Source organism: Penicillium daleae, assembly GCF_028827525.1.
Source record: "Penicillium daleae strain IBT 16125 chromosome Unknown utg000008l_segment0_segment0, whole genome shotgun sequence".
NCBI classification, from domain to species: Eukaryota; Fungi; Ascomycota; class Eurotiomycetes; order Eurotiales; family Aspergillaceae; genus Penicillium; species Penicillium daleae.
The window spans coordinates 771,435-790,653 of NW_026623156.1; the positions used below are offsets into that span (position 1 = coordinate 771,435).

The 19,219-nt window shown below is 51.9% G+C and overlaps 5 protein-coding genes across 5 annotated transcripts; 3 read left to right on the plus strand and 2 right to left on the minus strand.

The window, feature by feature from the left end:
- Positions 1 to 568: 568 nt before the first annotated feature.
- On the minus strand, positions 569 to 3,125 carry gpi10 (putative glycosylphosphatidylinositol-alpha 1,2 mannosyltransferase; the record flags this gene model as incomplete). Its single annotated transcript, XM_056912302.1, has 5 exons — positions 569 to 2,081; positions 2,143 to 2,289; positions 2,346 to 2,539; positions 2,616 to 2,846; positions 2,916 to 3,125. 5 exons carry the CDS (start codon positions 3,123 to 3,125, stop codon positions 569 to 571), a joined length of 2,295 nt encoding a protein of 764 aa, XP_056761151.1.
- Positions 3,126 to 3,764: 639 nt separating this feature from the next.
- On the plus strand, positions 3,765 to 5,304 carry car2 (ornithine-oxo-acid transaminase; the record flags this gene model as incomplete). Its single annotated transcript, XM_056912303.1, has 3 exons — positions 3,765 to 4,250; positions 4,348 to 5,049; positions 5,119 to 5,304. 3 exons carry the CDS (start codon positions 3,765 to 3,767, stop codon positions 5,302 to 5,304), a joined length of 1,374 nt encoding a protein of 457 aa, XP_056761152.1.
- Positions 5,305 to 7,041: 1,737 nt separating this feature from the next.
- On the minus strand, positions 7,042 to 8,430 carry N7458_008922 (uncharacterized protein; the record flags this gene model as incomplete). Its single annotated transcript, XM_056912304.1, has 1 exon — positions 7,042 to 8,430. The coding sequence occupies one exon, from the start codon at positions 8,428 to 8,430 to the stop codon at positions 7,042 to 7,044; it is 1,389 nt and encodes a 462-aa protein (XP_056761153.1).
- A 726-nt stretch (positions 8,431 to 9,156) lies between these two features.
- Positions 9,157 to 12,072, plus strand: N7458_008923 (uncharacterized protein; the record flags this gene model as incomplete). The annotated part of the gene is made up of 1 exon (XM_056912305.1): positions 9,157 to 12,072. One exon carries the CDS (start codon positions 9,157 to 9,159, stop codon positions 12,070 to 12,072), a length of 2,916 nt encoding a protein of 971 aa, XP_056761154.1.
- A 2,414-nt stretch (positions 12,073 to 14,486) lies between these two features.
- Positions 14,487 to 18,943, plus strand: N7458_008924 (ATP-binding cassette transporter YOR1; the record flags this gene model as incomplete). The annotated part of the gene is made up of 3 exons (XM_056912306.1): positions 14,487 to 14,762; positions 14,849 to 17,521; positions 17,579 to 18,943. The coding sequence occupies 3 exons, from the start codon at positions 14,487 to 14,489 to the stop codon at positions 18,941 to 18,943; spliced, it is 4,314 nt and encodes a 1,437-aa protein (XP_056761155.1).
- Positions 18,944 to 19,219: the final 276 nt, after the last annotated feature.

Here is a 19,219-nt window from a genome sequence, read left to right on the forward strand (position 1 = left end):
TTTTCAAAAGCCGATATGGATGCAAAGCTGGATGTTGATAATGGATTCATTTCCCCCCTAATGAACATGGATATAGATGGATCCGATGAGATGTGTGTATATGTGCATTTTGCAGTGGGGTTGCGGCATCTTGAGCTTTATCTGAGCTGACTCGCGGCTTGGAATTTGTCTCTATTGACCGTGTCTTTCTTTCGTTTTTTTCCCTTGTCGTTGATTTTTCTATATAAGATTGGTTTCTTTTGTCGTTTGTCTTCCGGAGGATTAGCGGATCAATCGTACATATTTGCTTCTTTTCGGTCTGAAGCCTAGATAACGTTGAAGTCAGTCGTCAGCGATTTCGATTGAATGAAATCGAGGTGTTTAGAGAAATACCAGGGCCGAGGAAGAAAATAAGCAGGCAATCGGATGCTTCTTGATGAAAATTGAGGTATTAGTACACAGCACTCTATACATTTTCTATTACCACCTCTCTCTATGCACAAAATAGGTACGAGATATTAAGTAGAAAAGATCCCAAGCATCAACACCACCCTCGCCAAACAGAAGCGGACAAGTCGAAGCAAAATATTCAAGTCCACATTTCACGGTCATCGTAGCTGCCACGATTCGACGAACCACCCATCCACTCAGGCAACGAGAAAGGAACCCAGTCCCAAATACTCGGCGAAGGAGCCCAGAACCTCTCCCACAGCGAGCGGGACCGTCTACTCCACGGCCAGACAGTCGCGGGCCGAGGGGCAAAGACGGATTGAAGCGATTCTCGCCAGGCACGAGGAGAGAGTGATTCCCGCCACGAACGGCGAGGCGAGAAGTATGACTGCACTGAGCGGCGCCACGAGGTCAACTGCGACAACCGAGATCGCGAGGACCAAGGGAAGGGGTAGGAGAAGGAGAATGAAGATCGAGATGGAATCAATGATTTCCAGCCCTGCTTTTGCTGGCGGAGCGCGTTTTTCTGGAATACCTCGACGATCCGCTCAAACTGTCTGTCTAGGGTTTCTTCCGCGTGTTGCTGTTTTTCGGCGCGCCAGGCGTCTTGTTCGGTGGGATCGAGACACCAGACGACGACGTCGCCGCGTCGTCGCCAGTCATCGTGCCATGCGGTGTTGTGGGTGCGCCAGCACTCGTCATAGGAGGATGCACGGAGGAGGGTGTGCATTGTGGGCTCTAGTTGCTCGAAGAATATTAGGTAGTCGGGCCACTCGTGTGTCCATGTATGCTTGCCGGTGTCGGTGGCAGATCGCAAGCCGGAGCCGTAGCTTGGTCGGAAGGGGAGGTAGCGGAGGCCGCCTTTCATGTTGTCGCGGAGGAACTGAGCTGGATCGTCGTAGAATTGATCCGCTTCATCACGGTAGACGGCCTTTTCGGCCGCCGTTTGATCGACTGGGGGTTCGCAGGAGAGTGCCCATGCGTCGATCGTCGGGTATACAAGATGCGAACGCCACGGGGTGCTGTGGCAGGGCATTAGGAATCCAGCTGTGATTCCTGACTGCGACTGCCAGTCTAAAGAAGACCCGGCAGATGAACCGTGAACTTCATGTTGGTGACGCAGGTAATCGAGGACATTCACCACTCCAGATGCGTGGTAAACAGTGGTGAATATACCAATCACGAGGTTTGCCACCACAAGGAAGAGGAGGGTCAGCCTTTGTGGGGTATAGACAGATGACCGCGAGGATAACGCTGGATAGAAGAATTGCACAAGCGGTGGCGCAGCGAGAATATGCAGCGATGGTAGCAGTGGGTAAATGAAGCGCACTTCTTTATGCGAAATCAGAGACAGCACAAACGGCATGAGTAGACATACCACCGCCAGCTGCACTCGAATCTCTGTCTGCAATCTATCGGCGACAGTCGAGGTTCGAGTCCTCAAGGTGCGGTAGAGGCCGACAAGGGCAGGTAATAGCAAGGTGGTAAGCAGGAGCGGATAACCCTGCGAAGCGTAGTAGTGCCAATCATTTCGACCGTAGAATACTGCCAGTGATTGCGCAATATTAAAGTATAGGAAGCGGAGTGGAGGAAACGTCCAGAATCCGTAGAATAGACGATCGGCGACGGCTGACACAGCGAGGACTGCTAGTCTATGGACCCTTGTATATTAGCTGATTGTATAAGGCCAGGAAAGACAATGACCAGACTGACCCGCAGAGGAGGACCTCCCGAATGAGCACCTTGCGCTGGCTCCAGCCGGTCCGAAGCCAAGCGACGGTCGCTAACGTCGCCCAGATCAAGATGTTGGTCGGGCGGAGAATACAGGCAAGAGCTGCTAAGCACAAGCACAGTCGAAGACTATGCGCGATGCGCGTCAGCGGCTGCATCAGTTGCGTTTGGGGAGTCCAGCATACCTCGATAAGGACAGTCTTTTTGAATTCTTCTCGCTGCCAGCATTGTTCCGATGCTGAATGCTGGTCGAGGTGCCTGCTGACCATTGCCATGGCCACAGGTCCAATGCGACAACCGTGATCGTGGTTTCAACGCAATTTGACAGCGTCCTTGTTGAGCAGAACCATTGCCAAGGGCTGAGAACCGTGGCGAACAACTGTACTTTATCAGCCCATGTGTTCCACGCGCGCAAATGTCTCGCCTAGCTATATTATGACTTCGCCGCCACGTACCGTTGTCCACGCGCCACGAGAATCCGTCCCGTAGACGCGAGTAGCTAGCTTCCAGGTATAAAAGTCACCGAGCGCGGCGATCACGGCCTGCGCGGTCTTCGGTCCGGCGATCAGGAGGTTGGCGCGCGTCGCCGCCGAGAGGTGGAGGGCTGTCGCAAGAAAATGGACAGCTTTGTAGATGGCGGCGAAAAATAGAGGGTGTAAGGAGGATCGGAGTTGGTGGTGCCATTCCTGTTGTGGACGATGAACGCGATTAGCCTACCATCCCAAGTTAGCCGTTCGCGACAGCGATGAACGTACCCAGGTCACCCAGGCACCCTGTCCCTTGCCAAATGCAATCTGCCATGCGGGTTCCAACGACTGAAAGAATTCATCGGGCTGGAAGAAGGTGCGGACGACGAGCGCATTGACAAGTCGGAATGCGACCAGGCCGAGGAAGATGTTGGTGGCCGGGGAGGTGGGCGGTTGCGACGCGACACGACGCGGGGAAGCGGCCATGGAGGACGACATGGGGGGAGGGTTGGTCAACAGGTCGAGGCGAATGAGAGCAGCAGTGAAACCAATCAGACAGCTAATTTGCGCTGCTATCACTGGCCTGAGCTTCGATCGCCCTGAGGTGGATGCCGCGGGGCGTGGAGTATGATGACATCAACCAGAAGCAGCAGCAGCAGCAGAGTCGACTCGAAGGAACGAGCTTCCCGAACGAGACGAGCAGCGACCAAGCGACCGGCGAATAGAACAAGGCCTGTCAGCTAACCCGTCAGCCGGGCCGGTGAATGCAGAGTCGCGATTGGAGACGTGGGAAGGAAAAACCAGCACCAACTCGTGTAATCCTGCGCATAGGGGACAGTGGATGTCAAGAGAAATGGAGGCTCGCGACGACCTGCACTTAGGAGAAAGCGCGGGCACTTAGCGGCATAGCGGCGGATCTATACGCCACGCCCGCTTCCACGGGTCTCTCTCTCCTACATAATCGTCGTTTTTCCTGTTGAACCGGACGGATTCTTTTTTCTTTTCTTCATTCTTCTCGCTCTCAAGAGACCTTTAGACTCTTTGGTTAATTCCCGCTGTGGCCCTAGTTCCCTTGTCCGGACACTTCTGCTCTCTACCCCAGCTTTATCTTCTCTCCAAGTTCCCCCGCAATCCATCATGGCCACCAACGGGACCAACAGGACCAACGGTTCTCTTTCCCACTACCACGCTGCCTCGACCGAGGAGGCCATTCAGGCCGAGCACAACTATGCCGCTCACAACTACCACCCTTTGCCCGTGGTGTTTGCGCGCGCCCAGGGTACCTCCGTCTGGGATCCCGAGGGACGTCACTATCTCGACTTCCTCTCCGCGTACTCGGCTGTGAACCAGGGTCACTGCCACCCCAAGCTGGTGGCTGCTCTGGTGGACCAGGCTTCGCGGTTGACTCTGAGCTCCCGCGCTTTCTACAATGACGTCTTCCCCCGCTTCGCCGAGTTCGTCACCCGCTACTTTGGCTTCGACATGGTCATGCCCATGAACACGGGTGCCGAGGCGGTCGAGACGGGTATCAAGATCGCTCGCAAGTGGGGATACAAGGTCAAGGGTATCCCTGAGAACAAGGCGGTGGTCTTGAGTGCTGAGAATAACTTCCACGGCCGTACTGTAAGTCAAGCTCCCGTATTGCGTTCCCTTGGCGGGCTCTACATCCCTGCCCCCAACTGAAGCTGGTGGCTGATCAGGGGCGGGCCCCTTGCATTAGTTCGCCGCCATCTCGCTGTCCTCTGACCCGGAGTCCCGCGAGAACTACGGGCCCTATCTCCCCGGTATCGGGTGCACTATCCCCGGCACCGAGAAGCCCATCACCTACAATGACAAGGCTGCTCTGCGCGCGGCCTTTGAAGCGGCCGGCCCTAACCTGGCCGCCTTCCTGGTCGAGCCCATTCAGGGTGAGGCCGGTATCGTCGTGCCCGACGAGGATTACCTGCAGGAGGCTCGCGCCCTGTGTGACAAGCACAATGTGCTCCTAATCTGTGACGAGATCCAGACGGGTATCGCCCGCACGGGTAAGCTGCTGTGTCACGAGTGGAGCGGAATCAAGCCCGACCTGGTCCTGCTGGGCAAGGCCATCTCCGGTGGCATGTACCCCGTCTCGTGTGTGCTGGGCCGTAAGGACGTCATGCTCACGATTGAGCCCGGCACCCATGGTTCCACCTACGGTGGTAACCCATTGGGCTGTGCCGTCGCGATCCGTGCTTTGGAGGTCGTGCAGGAGGAGCAGATGGTCGAGCGTGCTGAGAAGCTCGGCCACATCTTCCGGAAGGGCTTGGAGGATCTGAAGAGCCCTCTGATCGAGACGGTTCGCGGCAAGGGTCTGTTGAATGCTATTGTCATTGATGAGTCCAAGACCAACGGACACTCTGCCTGGGATCTGTGCATGTTGATGAAGTCGAAGGGTTTGCTGGTAAGTATTCTGAATTGTCTTCGTTTCAAGCTTCGCTGTGGAGACAAGCTAACTAAGAATCTCTGATAGGCCAAGCCTACTCACCAGAACATCATCCGCCTGGCCCCACCATTGGTTATCACCGAGGAGGAGATCCAGCAGGCTCTGAGCATCATTGACGAGGCCGTGAAGGAGCTTCCCACTCTGAAGGGCAAGGCCGAGGACCTGGTGATCCCTTCGGCGGAGAAGCACGTCAAGATTGGCATCGAGAACTAGATCCACTGGGGAATAACGTCTTGGACTAAATGTCCAACGGTCCGCTGAAAAGGGCTTCGACCCACGATCTCCCGGGGACAGCGTATGCTATGTTGTCCTCCCCCTAGGGCTAGAATTCGCTGCGCAAGGGTATCCCACAACCGAGACACCACGAAGTCCGGTCGACTGGATGATATATGCATTTCTGGAAGGCATTGGAGCCCACGACTTGACGATGGAACGGATCAACGCAGAGAATTGGCAGCTTGCTTACAGATTGAATTGTACATCGTAGCTGCCGCTTACGCCTATATAGACCATGAAAATGATTTTGCTACATTTGGCGATGATAATTTTACAACGAGAATATAGGAACCTGTGAAATCAACGCCGAAAATGACAGCCTCTGGAGCTAGAGACGGCCGCCTTTCCACCCATAACTTTAGACAGCGAGTCGCCGCTTGACCGCCCGCTGCCCACCACCCTCTATTCTGCACCTAGCTAGGACTATTACTAGTTGGACCCGCTAGGAATGTTGGTCATCCTCTTGTCCTATTAACTAGTTAACTAACTAGTAGCGACTAAAACGACGCTGAAAATAGCTCTCCTCTATATCTAAACCTAAGGGCCCCTCCTTTTCGCCTAGCCTAGTTAAGCGCGGCTGTGTGTTGCAGCGTACGGGCTATATGACACCACAACATATGACGCTTATCGCTCGTGTCCTGAACCCTGGGTCCCTCAGCCGACACTGCGTCAACAAGCATATCAAGCCGTTCCAAAATGACATGTATTGTGAGTACAACGTTTGCGGGGGAAAGCTGATGTCAAAATCAGGACTACTGAACCATGCGCAAAGGGTGCATGGAACTGTCTCCTGCTTACCTTTACCAGTTCTTGGCCTACCCCTCCCATAAATATTGGACGTTTCTTGCTTCTCTCTTTAACTATGTCTTTCAAGTGAGTAAGGCTTTTTCTATTTAAATAGGTCGCCTATATTGAAGTACACTTCAACGTTTTGCCCAAGTCCCTTGGTTCTCAGTATACTTGGATACTAGGTGTTACTGGAGTCGAATGGGGGTTTTTTTCCAACAAGGAACCACCATCGCCGAAGTCATCTCTCTGCCACTCTAAGAATGTCAAAGTTGTAATATAACTCGCTGATGATCTAGTGATAAGAAATCACAAACCGGTAATAGGCTTTCCTACCAGTCGCCAGAAATGAGCTAGATATGGGCATACAGTGTCTGCCTCGCCATGGCAGCGCAAACAAGGCTATAGCCCTAGTCTCACAAGATCACGGCTTGACGTCCAATCGTGCAATGAACTTGGGATATTGCAATCGTACGAAGTCCAACTATTTCCAGGGCCTGAGTCCATCACTCTTGGTTCTCAGGCATATAAAGGGCCTCATTCCCCCAGGTGGTTGCACGGAACTAACAGGGTATCGCGGGACTTATACCGTAATGATCTCCACCTAGCCAAGCTTAGCAGAGCTCGGGGAAATAAACAGATTACACAGCGTAGACACGTACTAGCCCTTTGCGAACCGAGAATGTTCCCGTTAATCTTCCTTCGCTCACCCTATGCACCTCGACGCCATTCGGCTTTTTAATCTGGCTACAACTGGAATGATTCGCTTAGCCAGGAACGGGATTCACAGATTACTCGACTTGATCTCTACTCACTATATTAGTACAGAATTTGAATTCTAGTCAACTTTTCGAACATGTTATAGTATTAGAGAGAAAGAACCTGGCACTACTGAAGCTTGGTCACATCGATATTCTGCACGACTTCCTCGTAAAAAATAATTGCGAGACGGCTATCATCGTCAGTAGACTTGCAAGAGAGGCATTTGACCACGGCATCACGATAGGCAGGACCCATGTGATGTGGCAGTCGCCGTCTCGCTATCTCGATGTAGAGATTTTGCATCGCATGCGGGTTCATCATGACACCTTCCTTGAGTTTCTTGGTCGCATTCTGGTGGATACTCATCGCAGTTTGCCAGAGTCCAATTTCCAGCAGGACCACTCCCAGACTGTAAATATCATGCATCTTCCGGAAACTGACAGTGGGCGCACCCTGCCGGTCTGGATGTCGATAGAGATTTCTTTCCAAGTTGTTGTCGAACGTGTATTGTGTCTCCGCCGTCTGAGGTCGTGCGAATTCAAAGTCTACGAGAAAGGGATCTGCGTAGAGCCGAGATGATTGGGCAGCTTTGTCTTGGAAAAAGATGATCGACTGGCTCCGGATCGACTTGTGGACCCACCCGTCGACATGAAATGCGGAAATTGCCCTGGTCACGTCTTGCGCTACGCGAAACCGTTGAGGCAACGTCAGTCGAGAAGCTGATCCCGCAGTGGAATCCATCAGTGCATGTAACGAGATAGGTTCCACGTCGGCGGCCTTAGAAGGGAAATTAAAAATGAAGGCGTAGCGGCTTTGTTGCGGTAGATCAATGATGCCACGGAAGCTCAAAGTACGCAGATTGTCCTTTCCCGCAGACGAGAGAAGGCTGGCGAGCTGTTGGACGCGATCCACTGTTACCGTGTCTGGACGTGCGTCCGCATTATCTTCTCCATATTTCTTAAATTCAACCAATACCCTGTCCGCCTCTTTCTCCAACGAAGATGAAGGCTTGGAGAGACTTGCCATAGTCAGACACTCCCGATCCAAAAGGGCGTCCAGCGTGGCATTCTGTAGAAAGAAGTTCGTCTGGTGAACAGCAGGCTCGATAGTCAGCTTGCGCAGACGTGCGTGCGGTGCCATACCCAGACGGTTGGAATGCTCGTTGGAGATAAGACTTTCTAAGACTGCCGAGCTATCGTAGCGAGGGTGAAGGGCCAACATCAAAGGAACAAGTTCTTTTATCTTTGACGTCCACTTTTTGAACTCCTGGAGAAACCGTTCAAATTTGCGCCTCTCAAACAGTGCCCATTTCCATGACTCCCAGTTCGCTGTCGATCGTGACCCCATGAACCATTCAAAGATGAATTTCTTCCGTCCACTTGGGCGGAAGTTCAACGCCCCGGTGTTGGGGATATCATCCGAGTGGATCTCGAGTGGAAATTCTATAAGTTTGGACGTTGCGGTAGAATTGTGGAGGTAAGGGGAATACATTTGGTAGTCGTGGTCCTGCGCCATGGCAAGCTTTGCATAATCTCCGCACTGTAGCCGCAGTCTCTCAAGAATCGAGTAAACCTCTTGTAGCCATTGCTAATGGCATGAATCATCCGTTAGTGATATTGCTTGCCTCTCTCTCCCGTCCTGCCTCTTTCTCGGTTCTCATCTGCTGATAAGGCGGTTGTCACTCACAGAATTCAAAGGGCCTTCTTTCATTATCCCATCGTTAGTGATAATCAGATGCCCAAAACTTTGCAAATACAAGAGCTCGAGATGGAACTCATGTTCACGCTCCTGTCGCTCAGTCTTGCTATTTCGCACTGAGGTGATAACGCGATGAATGAATTTCGAGATCAGATAGAGCTCTTTGAAGGTGGTCACCACCGCGAGCCCTAGCCCAACTCCTTCCATCACGACTGCCTGGAAACTTGTGTTTGAGGGTGAGAACTCCCCAGAATTATCCGACCAGGCCTTTGAGCGACCACGGGGCAGAAATACACGGAGCGTGGGAAAGATTGATTGGATTGTCGCCCGGAATCGTAGTTTGCAGCGCTTTGACCTTGTCAGCGCAGAGAGGGGTAGGATACTCGATGCCCTTGTGAAGTACATGAGGCTGATTGCCATGCTTACTCGCTAGCACAAATGCCATCGGCCGTATCCTAAACTTTTTTCCCTTCCTTGAGTAGAGCTAGCAATAGTCCATGAACTCCAGTTCACAGTGGATATGTGTCCGCAGATCAGTGCCAGATGAATCCTGATCCAGCATTGAAGGGGCCATCTTCGCCGGCCGGCATTCGCAGCCCCGGGCAGGCACAGGCCATTTCTAGCCTCAGTCGTCTATTCAGCCACTCCAGTGTCTTTGAGAGTCTGGGGCGAGGAAGTCGCCAAGGTGGAAGGTTCAGCGTGATTGAGGAATTTGCAGCCTTTTCGGACCCTATCATCGTCCTCAGTAACTTGATGGTGACACTGAAAGATAGTAATATCCCTGGTCCCCAGCTCATACGGCTGCAGACAGAATTCAATGTTGAGCTGGGATGTGGTGCTCAATCAGAAGTGTTTGGATTCGATGAATCCGTCCTTGAGGAGTATGGCCTCACGCCCCAGGATCTTCCCGACTCGATGAGGAAGAGTATCACCGAAGTTGCCATCAAGCGCTTCCGAGTCCATGGAGCAAAGCGACGGCAGCCGGGACCCGGCACATCGATAAGCTCGGAGGAGTTTGTGTTTCTCTGCAAAGCCGCGCATCAAGAGATCGACGTCCTTTGCAAAAGCGCCTTTCGCAAGCACCCGAATATTGTCCGCCTAATCTCATGGGGCCTGTGTCTGGATACAATGGAGGAGAATGATGAAGAAACACCTCGGATCCCCTTGCTCATCCTTGAGAAGTCTCGATGCTCGCTCACGCAGCTGTTGGCAAGTACGACAACATATAAGGCGGATCTCGGCTTCCAAGATATATGTGGACTCCTGCTTGATACGGGACACGGGTTGGAGGCCATCCACCAAGAAGGGATTGCGCATGGGGACTTGAAACCTGATAACATTCTGATTTTCGAGTCAGACGGTCGCTGGTGTGCCAAACTATGTGATTTTGGCTTATCCGCCACAGAAAACACTGGACACACGTCGTCAAGCGTTGAATATCGAGGAACGCCCGGATGGCGCCCACCGGAATATTATCGCCAGGGCTTAAGATCCCTCTGTTTTCAAGACCATCAGCGTTGTGATATTTTCGTTTTTGGCTTGGTAGTTTGGAGCACGTTCCAGTATGGTGGACGCCATCCGCTTCCACGCGAGGGTGAACCAAGCTGGAATGTTTCAATATTTGCCGCGCAGCAGCTGGCAAAGCAGGCGCTCATTCCGGCTAGTGAGAAGAGCCGAATCATTCTGACCGTGCAGGGAGCCCTCATAGATGATCCAGAAGCTCGTCAACGGCATCCCTGGAAATACCTGGATGATGAAACCTACAGGCATGTGGGAAGACGGGTCAAATTCTGGAGGGACTCAACCATAAGCACCCGTCCTTTCCGATATGCAATTCGCAGGACGTTCGGTAGGGCGGTAGAGTTGCACGATGAAGGGCTTGAGGGGCCCGATGAAATGTTTCTGGCAGCTCCAGAAGATGAAGCGCCATCGTGGAGCATCTGCTGTCTCCCTTGCGTGGGCCCACGACGCTCCGCCCGTCCCTCTTCTTCAAGGCTGCCACCTATAGCGTTTCCCGAGCGGAACTCTCTGTACCTCAAAGAGTTTGAGGAATTTTTTCGGCCACTGGATGTTGAAAGACGTCCGTACGCACTGATCACTATCCGTCACGGGTATCGACCCTGCATCAACATCAAGCATCTGCAGAAACTGTACGATGGTTTGCTGGAATCCATCAGTTCAGGAGATGAGCTTCGAGTGTATGCCTTAGCACGAGTGCGAAGCCGCATTCCAGCATGCTGCTGGAAGCGACTGAAGAGCGGCCGTCCGGCCCATGTCATCGAGCGGTACATCAAAGACACCCACGACTTTTCTACCCTAGCGTGGTTGTGTCATGGAGAAATCGGGGCCAGTGAACTTCGTCTGGAGGAGCACATGAAAGCGGTCTTTGGATGCATTTTGCAGCGACCCCGAAACTTCAGCTATTTCACCATTCGGCGTGAGCAGCAACTAGGTGTGCAGGGGCGTTCACAACACTTCATGCTGTTGCTTGAGCATGGCGCCCGGATTGAAGCCGTTATCAACCCCGAGGGTGAAAGTGTCTTTCTGCAGTTTCTTCGTTTATCGAATGAGTTTTCTCGCAACGGCTACGGAGATCTTTCCATCCCAGATATCTGTGTCAGCTTCAAGCGCATAGCGCGCAAGACATTCATTGCGCCTAACACACGATTCTATATGACGGGAGAGTTGCCGGAGCTGGAAGAGAATACAAAAGGATGTTCAAACACTGCACTCCACGACAGTGTTGTTGCTGAGAACTATATGGCAGTGGAAGCCTTGGTTCGCTCAGGATTCTTCGTCGATGCTCGAAACAAGGATAATAAGACCGCCTTATATCTTGCTCTCAATCGGCGCGAGGAGCAACAGCGATCTGCTGAAAAGCAAAAGCAAAAGCACAAGCACAAGGCCCCTTTGGTGGACTCTACGACCCTCTACCGTATCATTGCGCTACTCAGGCAAAATACCACGCAAGCCTTAGATATCGACAGCACATCCTGGACAAGGACAGAGATACCCCTGGGATGGGAACGAAAGACCATCAGTTCTGCCAGCAATGATCAGGATGACTCGACCAAGGAGGTTTTCTACGATATTTTATCAAGGTCGCTAACATTCAGTAAACCTACATTCTCCCTTTATGAGGATCGTCGCCTCGCACTCGGGGCCCGGCGATTTTCTGCCAGTGGACAAACTTATTACTTGGACCTCTTCCGATTTATCTGCCCGTCTTCGTCCAGCTATGATGCCGATATTCAAACGTCTCCCGAAATGGAGATCTATGATGATCGATGGTTCGCCAACGAGCTGCACACTCCCGCTGTTAGTCGGCACGGTCAGGAGGCCTGCGAGCAGCCTTTGACTTTAGAAGCCGTGAGAGCTCGTCGGCAAAAGATCTCTGGCCGTAGAGCTCTCTCGGCTATTTTCTCCAAGGTGTATGCCTGGCGTGTCAACGGGTTTTAGGTGAGGAGTGACTGATAGTCGGCATAACTAAGGGCATTTTGTGTTGATACAAACGCTTCCAATGTCTTTACTTATAATGTGTATATTCTGTATGGGAACGCTCTACTCTCTGTTGATCTGCTGATTTGATTGACGGTTGGTCCTCAGGCTGTTGGCAGTGTTATATTCGTTGGTTCTTTTTGATCACGTTCTTTTCTGCTGAGCTTAATAGCTCTATTATAAAGGTAATTGCTACATTTACAGCAGCTTTGGCTAACTATTAACGTAATCCACGGACGAGCGGGCCACTACACCCATAACTGGTCAAATTGAGACCTTCCAATTAAACCCATTAATTGATTCAAAAGTAGCTGTTCTTACATTGATTGATCCTGTGCCCAACCTCTCCGCAACCACTACACCTTGGCGGCGCCCGCCCAGTCGGCTGAACTAGTTGAATATACTGGTCTGCGTGACGTGGCAACGGGGGTTGATCGTGTTCAACCGGCTGATTTAGCTACTGAACTAGCTGCAAGCTCTCTGTAACCAATAGGTCCCCTTCATGTGGTATTTGCCGATTCGATCGTGTGAGTTTCTGGCGTTTCTTCTCGTTTGCAGCGCATTAGCGTTTTCTTGCACTAGTAGCGCCGCGTTATGCATCGAGAGATAGCAGCCTTTGATAATCTGATCTAGCGCGATTTTTGACAAACCTGGAGGGCTATTTGACCGTTGCTTTAGTAGTTCCTTAAGCGACGAAGATTGCTTTTGTAGTTGTACGACGATCTTTGGCGTTTTGGGCCGAATCAGCTTGATCTGCTGCTTAGTCGACTACTTGGTGGTGTAGGCGTTCGGAGTGAGATATTAAGCTTTCAAAGCACTCGTTCTGGGTCAACCGGAACAGGACCTGTAGTAGCGAAGTTATTTGGAATAGTCAGTGGTTGAAAGGCCTCTATACGCGCCCGAGGGTAATCTGCGAGGATATCGAGAATGTATATCGATATAATTGTATCTAACCCAGCTAAGATCGCTAATTAAGCGACCGTACACGCGTTTAAGTACAAGAAAATACCAAACGTTAAGCGGCTGTAAAAGATATAACTAGTAAATATGATAGGTATAATAGGGGTTATCCAAGAAGCACGGAGAGAGATGCTATACTTAGAAAGCATAGTAGTGTATTAGGGCGCTAACCCAGAAGCGGCAAACTAACCACATTAAGTAAATCATAGGTCCCAATATTACACCGTACACAGAACTATACATGTTCATACATGTCTCTGCATAGTGCATACAAGACGAGAACTCCTCCACTGTATTTCCCTTCATTGTCCGAACGAATATCCCATTCTGGGCCTTAGCTCCGCTCCGAGCAGAGCGGAGATAGCCTCCGCCGAGGGTCTCCACCATCCAGACCCGAGGTATATACAGTATCTACAGTATAAGCTGTAGTATAACAAGGTCAGTGATTCGCTGGGTATCAAAAAGGAGTCATCTGGACGCCACCGATAAGGGCCCCACCTCAAGTTAGTGGGGGAGGGGGAATTCGGGGAATAACATAAGGATCTTACTCCTGTCATTTATTACTGTTAGTAGTTTAGTACAGGGAGGAGGCCCAGGATGACCAATCCAGTGACCGGCGGAGTCGGAAGTTATGAATGCCGATGCCGATGCTCCGTTGGGACGGCAGGATCAGCTCGATTGGTTGGAGACCACCAGGATGCACCGCTAAGCGAACGCGAGATCGAGCGTATTCGCTGCGAGGAGACTGCTTGTGCTTGGGGATCCATGGATGATACTGGTGATCGGAGTTCCGGTTGTTATATTCTGGGTTTCCCGATGCTGAGCTACAGTAGAAACTGGAAGCTCGAAGCTCGAAGCTCGAAGCTTGACTGATAGTACATAGTAGCCGAGAACTCTGGTACTGTAATAATGGCGGCTGCTAGCCCGAATTCCCCGACCTCTCCGCCAGCAGAATTGCGGGAACGGGCAATTCTGTCACAATTTTTGTGCATGGGGATGGATCCGCCCAGTGGAGGAGGAGAAACGGAGCAACCGCATTTCTGTGAATGCAATGCAACGGAGGGTCCAGAAATTGTTTCCTCGTATCAACAAAAGATCAGATCCCAGTTTGACCTTTTTAATATTGTTTCATGACTCACCTTTTCCATCCAACACTACTGCAAGATTTATACATTCTCCGTCCTTCTTGATAGACTCAAGCATTTCAAATTTCCGTTTTCATCGGTACGGTCCCGCTCAATCGCCCCACATTCGCATGGTTGATGGCTTAAGCCCATTAATTCCATTGGATTCATAATTACAACCAAAAGTCCGGTTTTTTTTGCTTCCTCTCCTTTCGCTTCTCTTCTTCTGGCCAGCTCGGTTGTTCTTTTTTTGTTCTTCTTCCCATCTAACCGCTCTGCGCTTCAGTCGCCATGTCTGCGCCGCCCGATCCTCTGCCGCAGGCAGTTGTAGTGGGCGACGACAAGCTCCAGGCGGCCGATAGTTCTAGATCGGCGTCTGGGGATGAAGCCAAGGCCCCGGATGTCATTCTGCAGCCCCCCACGCCCAAGAAGAAATGGTACCAGCGACTGAATCCCTTGCGCTGGCAGGAGCCGCCGCCAGTGCCGGAGGAGCGGACGCCGTCGAGGGAGACGGGGGCTGGCTTCTTCAGTGTGGTCACGTTTCAGTGGATGTCGCCGTTGATGAGGGTATGTTTTGAATTTCTCTGTATATAGCCGAGGTTGATCGGCAAAAACAATCGTGAATACACATACTAACGAGATATACTCTGCAGGTCGGATATTTGCGACCACTCGAGTTGCAGGATATTTGGACGGTGAATCCCAGCCGCACGGTCGACGTATTATCAGACCGGCTGGACGCTGCATTGGAAAGTCGGATTGCGGGCGGATCGAACCGCCCTCTTGTCTGGGCTTTGTACGACACCTTTCGCTTCGAATTTCTTCTTGGTGCGGTCTGCCAGTTTTTTAGTGCCCTGCTGCTGGTGTTTGCGCCATACTTGACCCGGTATTTGATCGCATATGCGGGGGAGGCCTATGTGGCTCAGCACACCGGTCAGCCGGAGCCGTATATCGGGCGTGGCATGGGCTTTGTTGTCGGTATCGCCTGCATGCAGGCTTTCCAGAGCTTATGTACGAATCAGTTCCTCTATCGCGGCCAGATGGTCGGTGGGCAGATCCGTGCTGTGTTGATTTCTCAGGTCTTTAATAAGGCTATGAAGCTGTCTGGTCGTGCCAAGGCGGGTGGACAGGCCACAGCGGAGGAAGTAAAAGCGTTGGAGGCTACCAAGGAAGTATTGATGAAACAAGATGGCAAGGGGAAGAGCCAGGATCCCAAGGCTGCAGCTGCGGCGTCGTCTCCCGGTGGTGTTGCGGGTGATGGTCGCGGATGGAACAACGGCCGGATCATTGCACTGATGAGTATCGACGTGGATCGCATTAATTTGGCGATGGGTATGTTCCATATGATCTGGTCTGCTCCGATTACGATCATCGTGACCCTGGTTCTGCTTATCGTCAACATTGGCTACAGCTGTCTCTCTGGATATGCTCTGTTGGTTTTCGGTATGCCCTTCCTGACCTACGCCGTGCGATTCTTGATCAAGAGACGTCGAAACATCAACAAGATCACCGACCAGCGAGTGTCTCTCACCCAGGAGATTTTGCAGGCTGTGCGATTTGTCAAATACTTCGGGTGGGAGAGTAGCTTCCTCGCTCGCTTGAAGGATATTCGGAAACGGGAGATTCGTTCTATCCAGACCCTTCTGGCCGTTCGAAACGGTATCCTCTGTGTCTCGATGTCGATCCCAATCTTTGCCTCGATGCTCGCCTTTATCACCTATGCTTTGTCGAAACATGACTTGAACCCGGCCCCGATCTTCTCATCGCTCGCTCTGTTCAACTCGCTACGACTGCCGCTGAATATGATGCCGCTCGTCCTTGGCCAAGTCACGGATGCATGGACGGCGCTCAACCGCATCCAGGAGTTCCTTCTCGCGGAAGAGCAGAAGGAAGATATTGAGAAGGACGAGACCATGTCTAATGCTATCGAAATCGAACATGCATCCTTTACCTGGGAGCGTTTGCCCACCGACGAAAAGGAAGGGGACAAAAACCCGAAGAAACATGTGAAAGCCCCCGAATCTGCCGGTCCTACTTCCCCCGATGAAAAAGAAAATGTAGATGACGCGGTTCCACAAGAGCCATTCAAGCTTAATGATGTCACACTGGAGGTCGGACGAAACGAGCTGCTCGCAGTCATTGGAACCGTTGGCTGTGGCAAGAGTTCTCTGCTCTCGGCTTTGGCTGGTGATATGCGTTTGACTGATGGCACGGTTCGCATGAGCACGACCCGGTCGTTTTGCCCGCAGTATGCCTGGATCCAGAACGCCTCGGTGCGCAACAACATTTTGTTTGGCAAGGAGTACGATGAAGCTTGGTATGAACAAGTCATCGATGCTTGCGCTCTGGGTCCAGACATGGAGATCCTGCCCAACGGCGACTTGACTGAGATCGGAGAGCGTGGTATCACCGTGTCTGGTGGCCAGAAACAACGTTTGAACATTGCTCGTGCCATATATTTCAATGCAGAGCTTGTGCTCATGGATGATCCGTTATCAGCTGTGGACGCCCACGTTGGACGTCATATCATGGACAAGGCAATTTGTGGTCTTCTCAAGGACCGCTGCAGAATCCTGGCTACACATCAGCTTCATGTGCTTAGTCGCTGCGATCGGATTGTCGTGATGGAAGAAGGTCGGATCCACGCTGTTGATACGTTTGACAATCTGATGCGTGACAATGAGCTTTTCAAGCGACTCATGTCCACGTCTGGACAGGAAGACTCAAAAGTGGAGGAGGAGGCTGAAGCTGCGGAAGACCCTATCGACGAGTCTAACGAGAAGGCTGCACCCAAGAAGATCACCCCCGGTAAGCCAGCTGCTGCCGCTCTGATGCAGCAGGAAGAGAAAGCAACGGAATCTGTCGGATGGAGTGTGTGGAAGGCGTACATTCGAGCCTCGGGCAGCTACTTCAACGCTGTGATGATTTTCATCCTCCTCGGTCTTGCCAACGTCGCCAACATCTGGACAAGTCTGTGGTTATCTTACTGGACATCTGACAAGTATCCGAATTTCTCAACGGGTCAATATATTGGTGTCTATGCCGGACTCGGTGCTAGTGTTGTCCTGCTGATGTTTGTGTTCTCGACTTATATGACGACTTGTGGAACCAATGCTAGTCGCACGATGCTTCAGCGCGCCATGACCCGTGTACTCCGCGCACCCATGTCATTTTTCGACACGACCCCCCTGGGCCGCATCACCAACCGCTTCTCCAAGGATATTCAGGTCATGGACAATGAACTGTCGGATGCAATGCGTATTTATGCTTTGACAATGACTATGATTATCTCGGTCATGGTGTTGATTATTGTCTTTTTCTACTACGTGAGTGATACTCCTCGTCTACGATTCTATTTAACCTTGTGTACTGACCAATTCTAGTTTGTCATTGCGCTTGTTCCATTGTTCATCTTGTTCCTGCTTGCGTCCAACTACTACCGCGCCTCCGCACGTGAGATGAAGCGGCATGAATCGGTTCTGCGATCGATCGTCTACGCGAAATTCGGCGAGGCCATCACCGGTACAGCCTGCATTCGCGCCTATGGCGTCGAGAACCAATTCCGAAAAAGCATCCGTACCTCTATCGATACCATGAATGGCGCCTATTTCCTGACCTTCTCGAATCAGCGCTGGCTCAGCGTACGACTCGATGCTGTGGCTACAACACTCGTGTTCGTGACTGGTGTCTTGGTCGTTACATCTCGATTCAACGTCTCGCCCAGTATCTCTGGTTTGGTCCTGTCTTATATTCTATCCATTGCACAGATGCTGCAATTCACCGTTCGCCAACTTGCCGAGGTGGAGAATAACATGAACGCCACAGAGCGCGTTCATTATTATGGAACCGAGCTTGAGGAAGAAGCACCTCTGCACAGGGCCGAGGTGGACGCCAGCTGGCCTCAGAAGGGCCACGTTGTGTTTGAGAACACGCAGATGCGGTATCGTGATGGACTGCCCCTCGTTCTCAAGGGTCTGACCATGGACGTGCGAGGAGGCGAGCGCGTCGGTATCGTTGGACGAACGGGCGCGGGAAAATCCAGTATCATGTCTGCTCTCTTCCGTCTCACCGAGCTATCCGGCGGTTCCATCCACATCGATGGCATCGATATTTCCACCGTTGGTCTGCATGACCTGCGGTCTCGACTGGCAATTATCCCGCAAGACCCCGCTCTCTTTAAGGGCACCATCCGCTCGAACTTGGACCCCTTCAACGAGCACACCGATCTGAAATTATGGAGCGCCCTGCGCAAGGCATATCTCATCGGTGACGATACTACCGGCCCCGAACCCGAAGCCATCCAGAGTGTACCCGCCACCGGGACCACGACCCCGGTCACAGGCAGCGACTCCAAGGCCCGACCAACAAACCGTCTGACCCTAGAGTCCCCCGTCGACGAGGAAGGCCTGAACTTTTCCCTCGGCCAGCGCCAGCTCATGGCTCTCGCCCGTGCTCTGGTTCGCGACGCCCGTATCATCGTCTGCGACGAAGCCACCTCGTCCGTTGACTTTGAGACTGATCAGAAGATTCAGCACACGATGGCGCAGGGCTTTGAAGGCAAGACTCTGTTGTGTATTGCGCACCGGCTGCGCACGATTATCCAATATGACCGAATTTGTGTCATGGATCAGGGCAGTATCGCAGAGATGGACACTCCGCTTGCGCTTTGGGATCGAGAAGATGGTATCTTCCGGGCGATGTGTGAGCGGAGTGGTATTACCCGGGAGGATATTCTGGCGTCTGACTGAGAAGATGATGAAACCGTCTAAAAGTATATACATCAAGTAATCTGTTATAATTAAGCTAATCGAACATATAATTATTCCACGACACAAGGTATACTATTGAAGGATCCATCTCGCTCCAGCTCGAGTGCTCGAGTCTCGAAATCACGTAGAAATCAAACCTGAAGATTCCACAGTCGCAGAGCCCCATCAACGTCCGGAACTACAACAGTCCTGGAATCGGCGGAGCAGGCCATCTGCCCGCACGGACATGTAGTAATTACATATTCATTCCTCCGA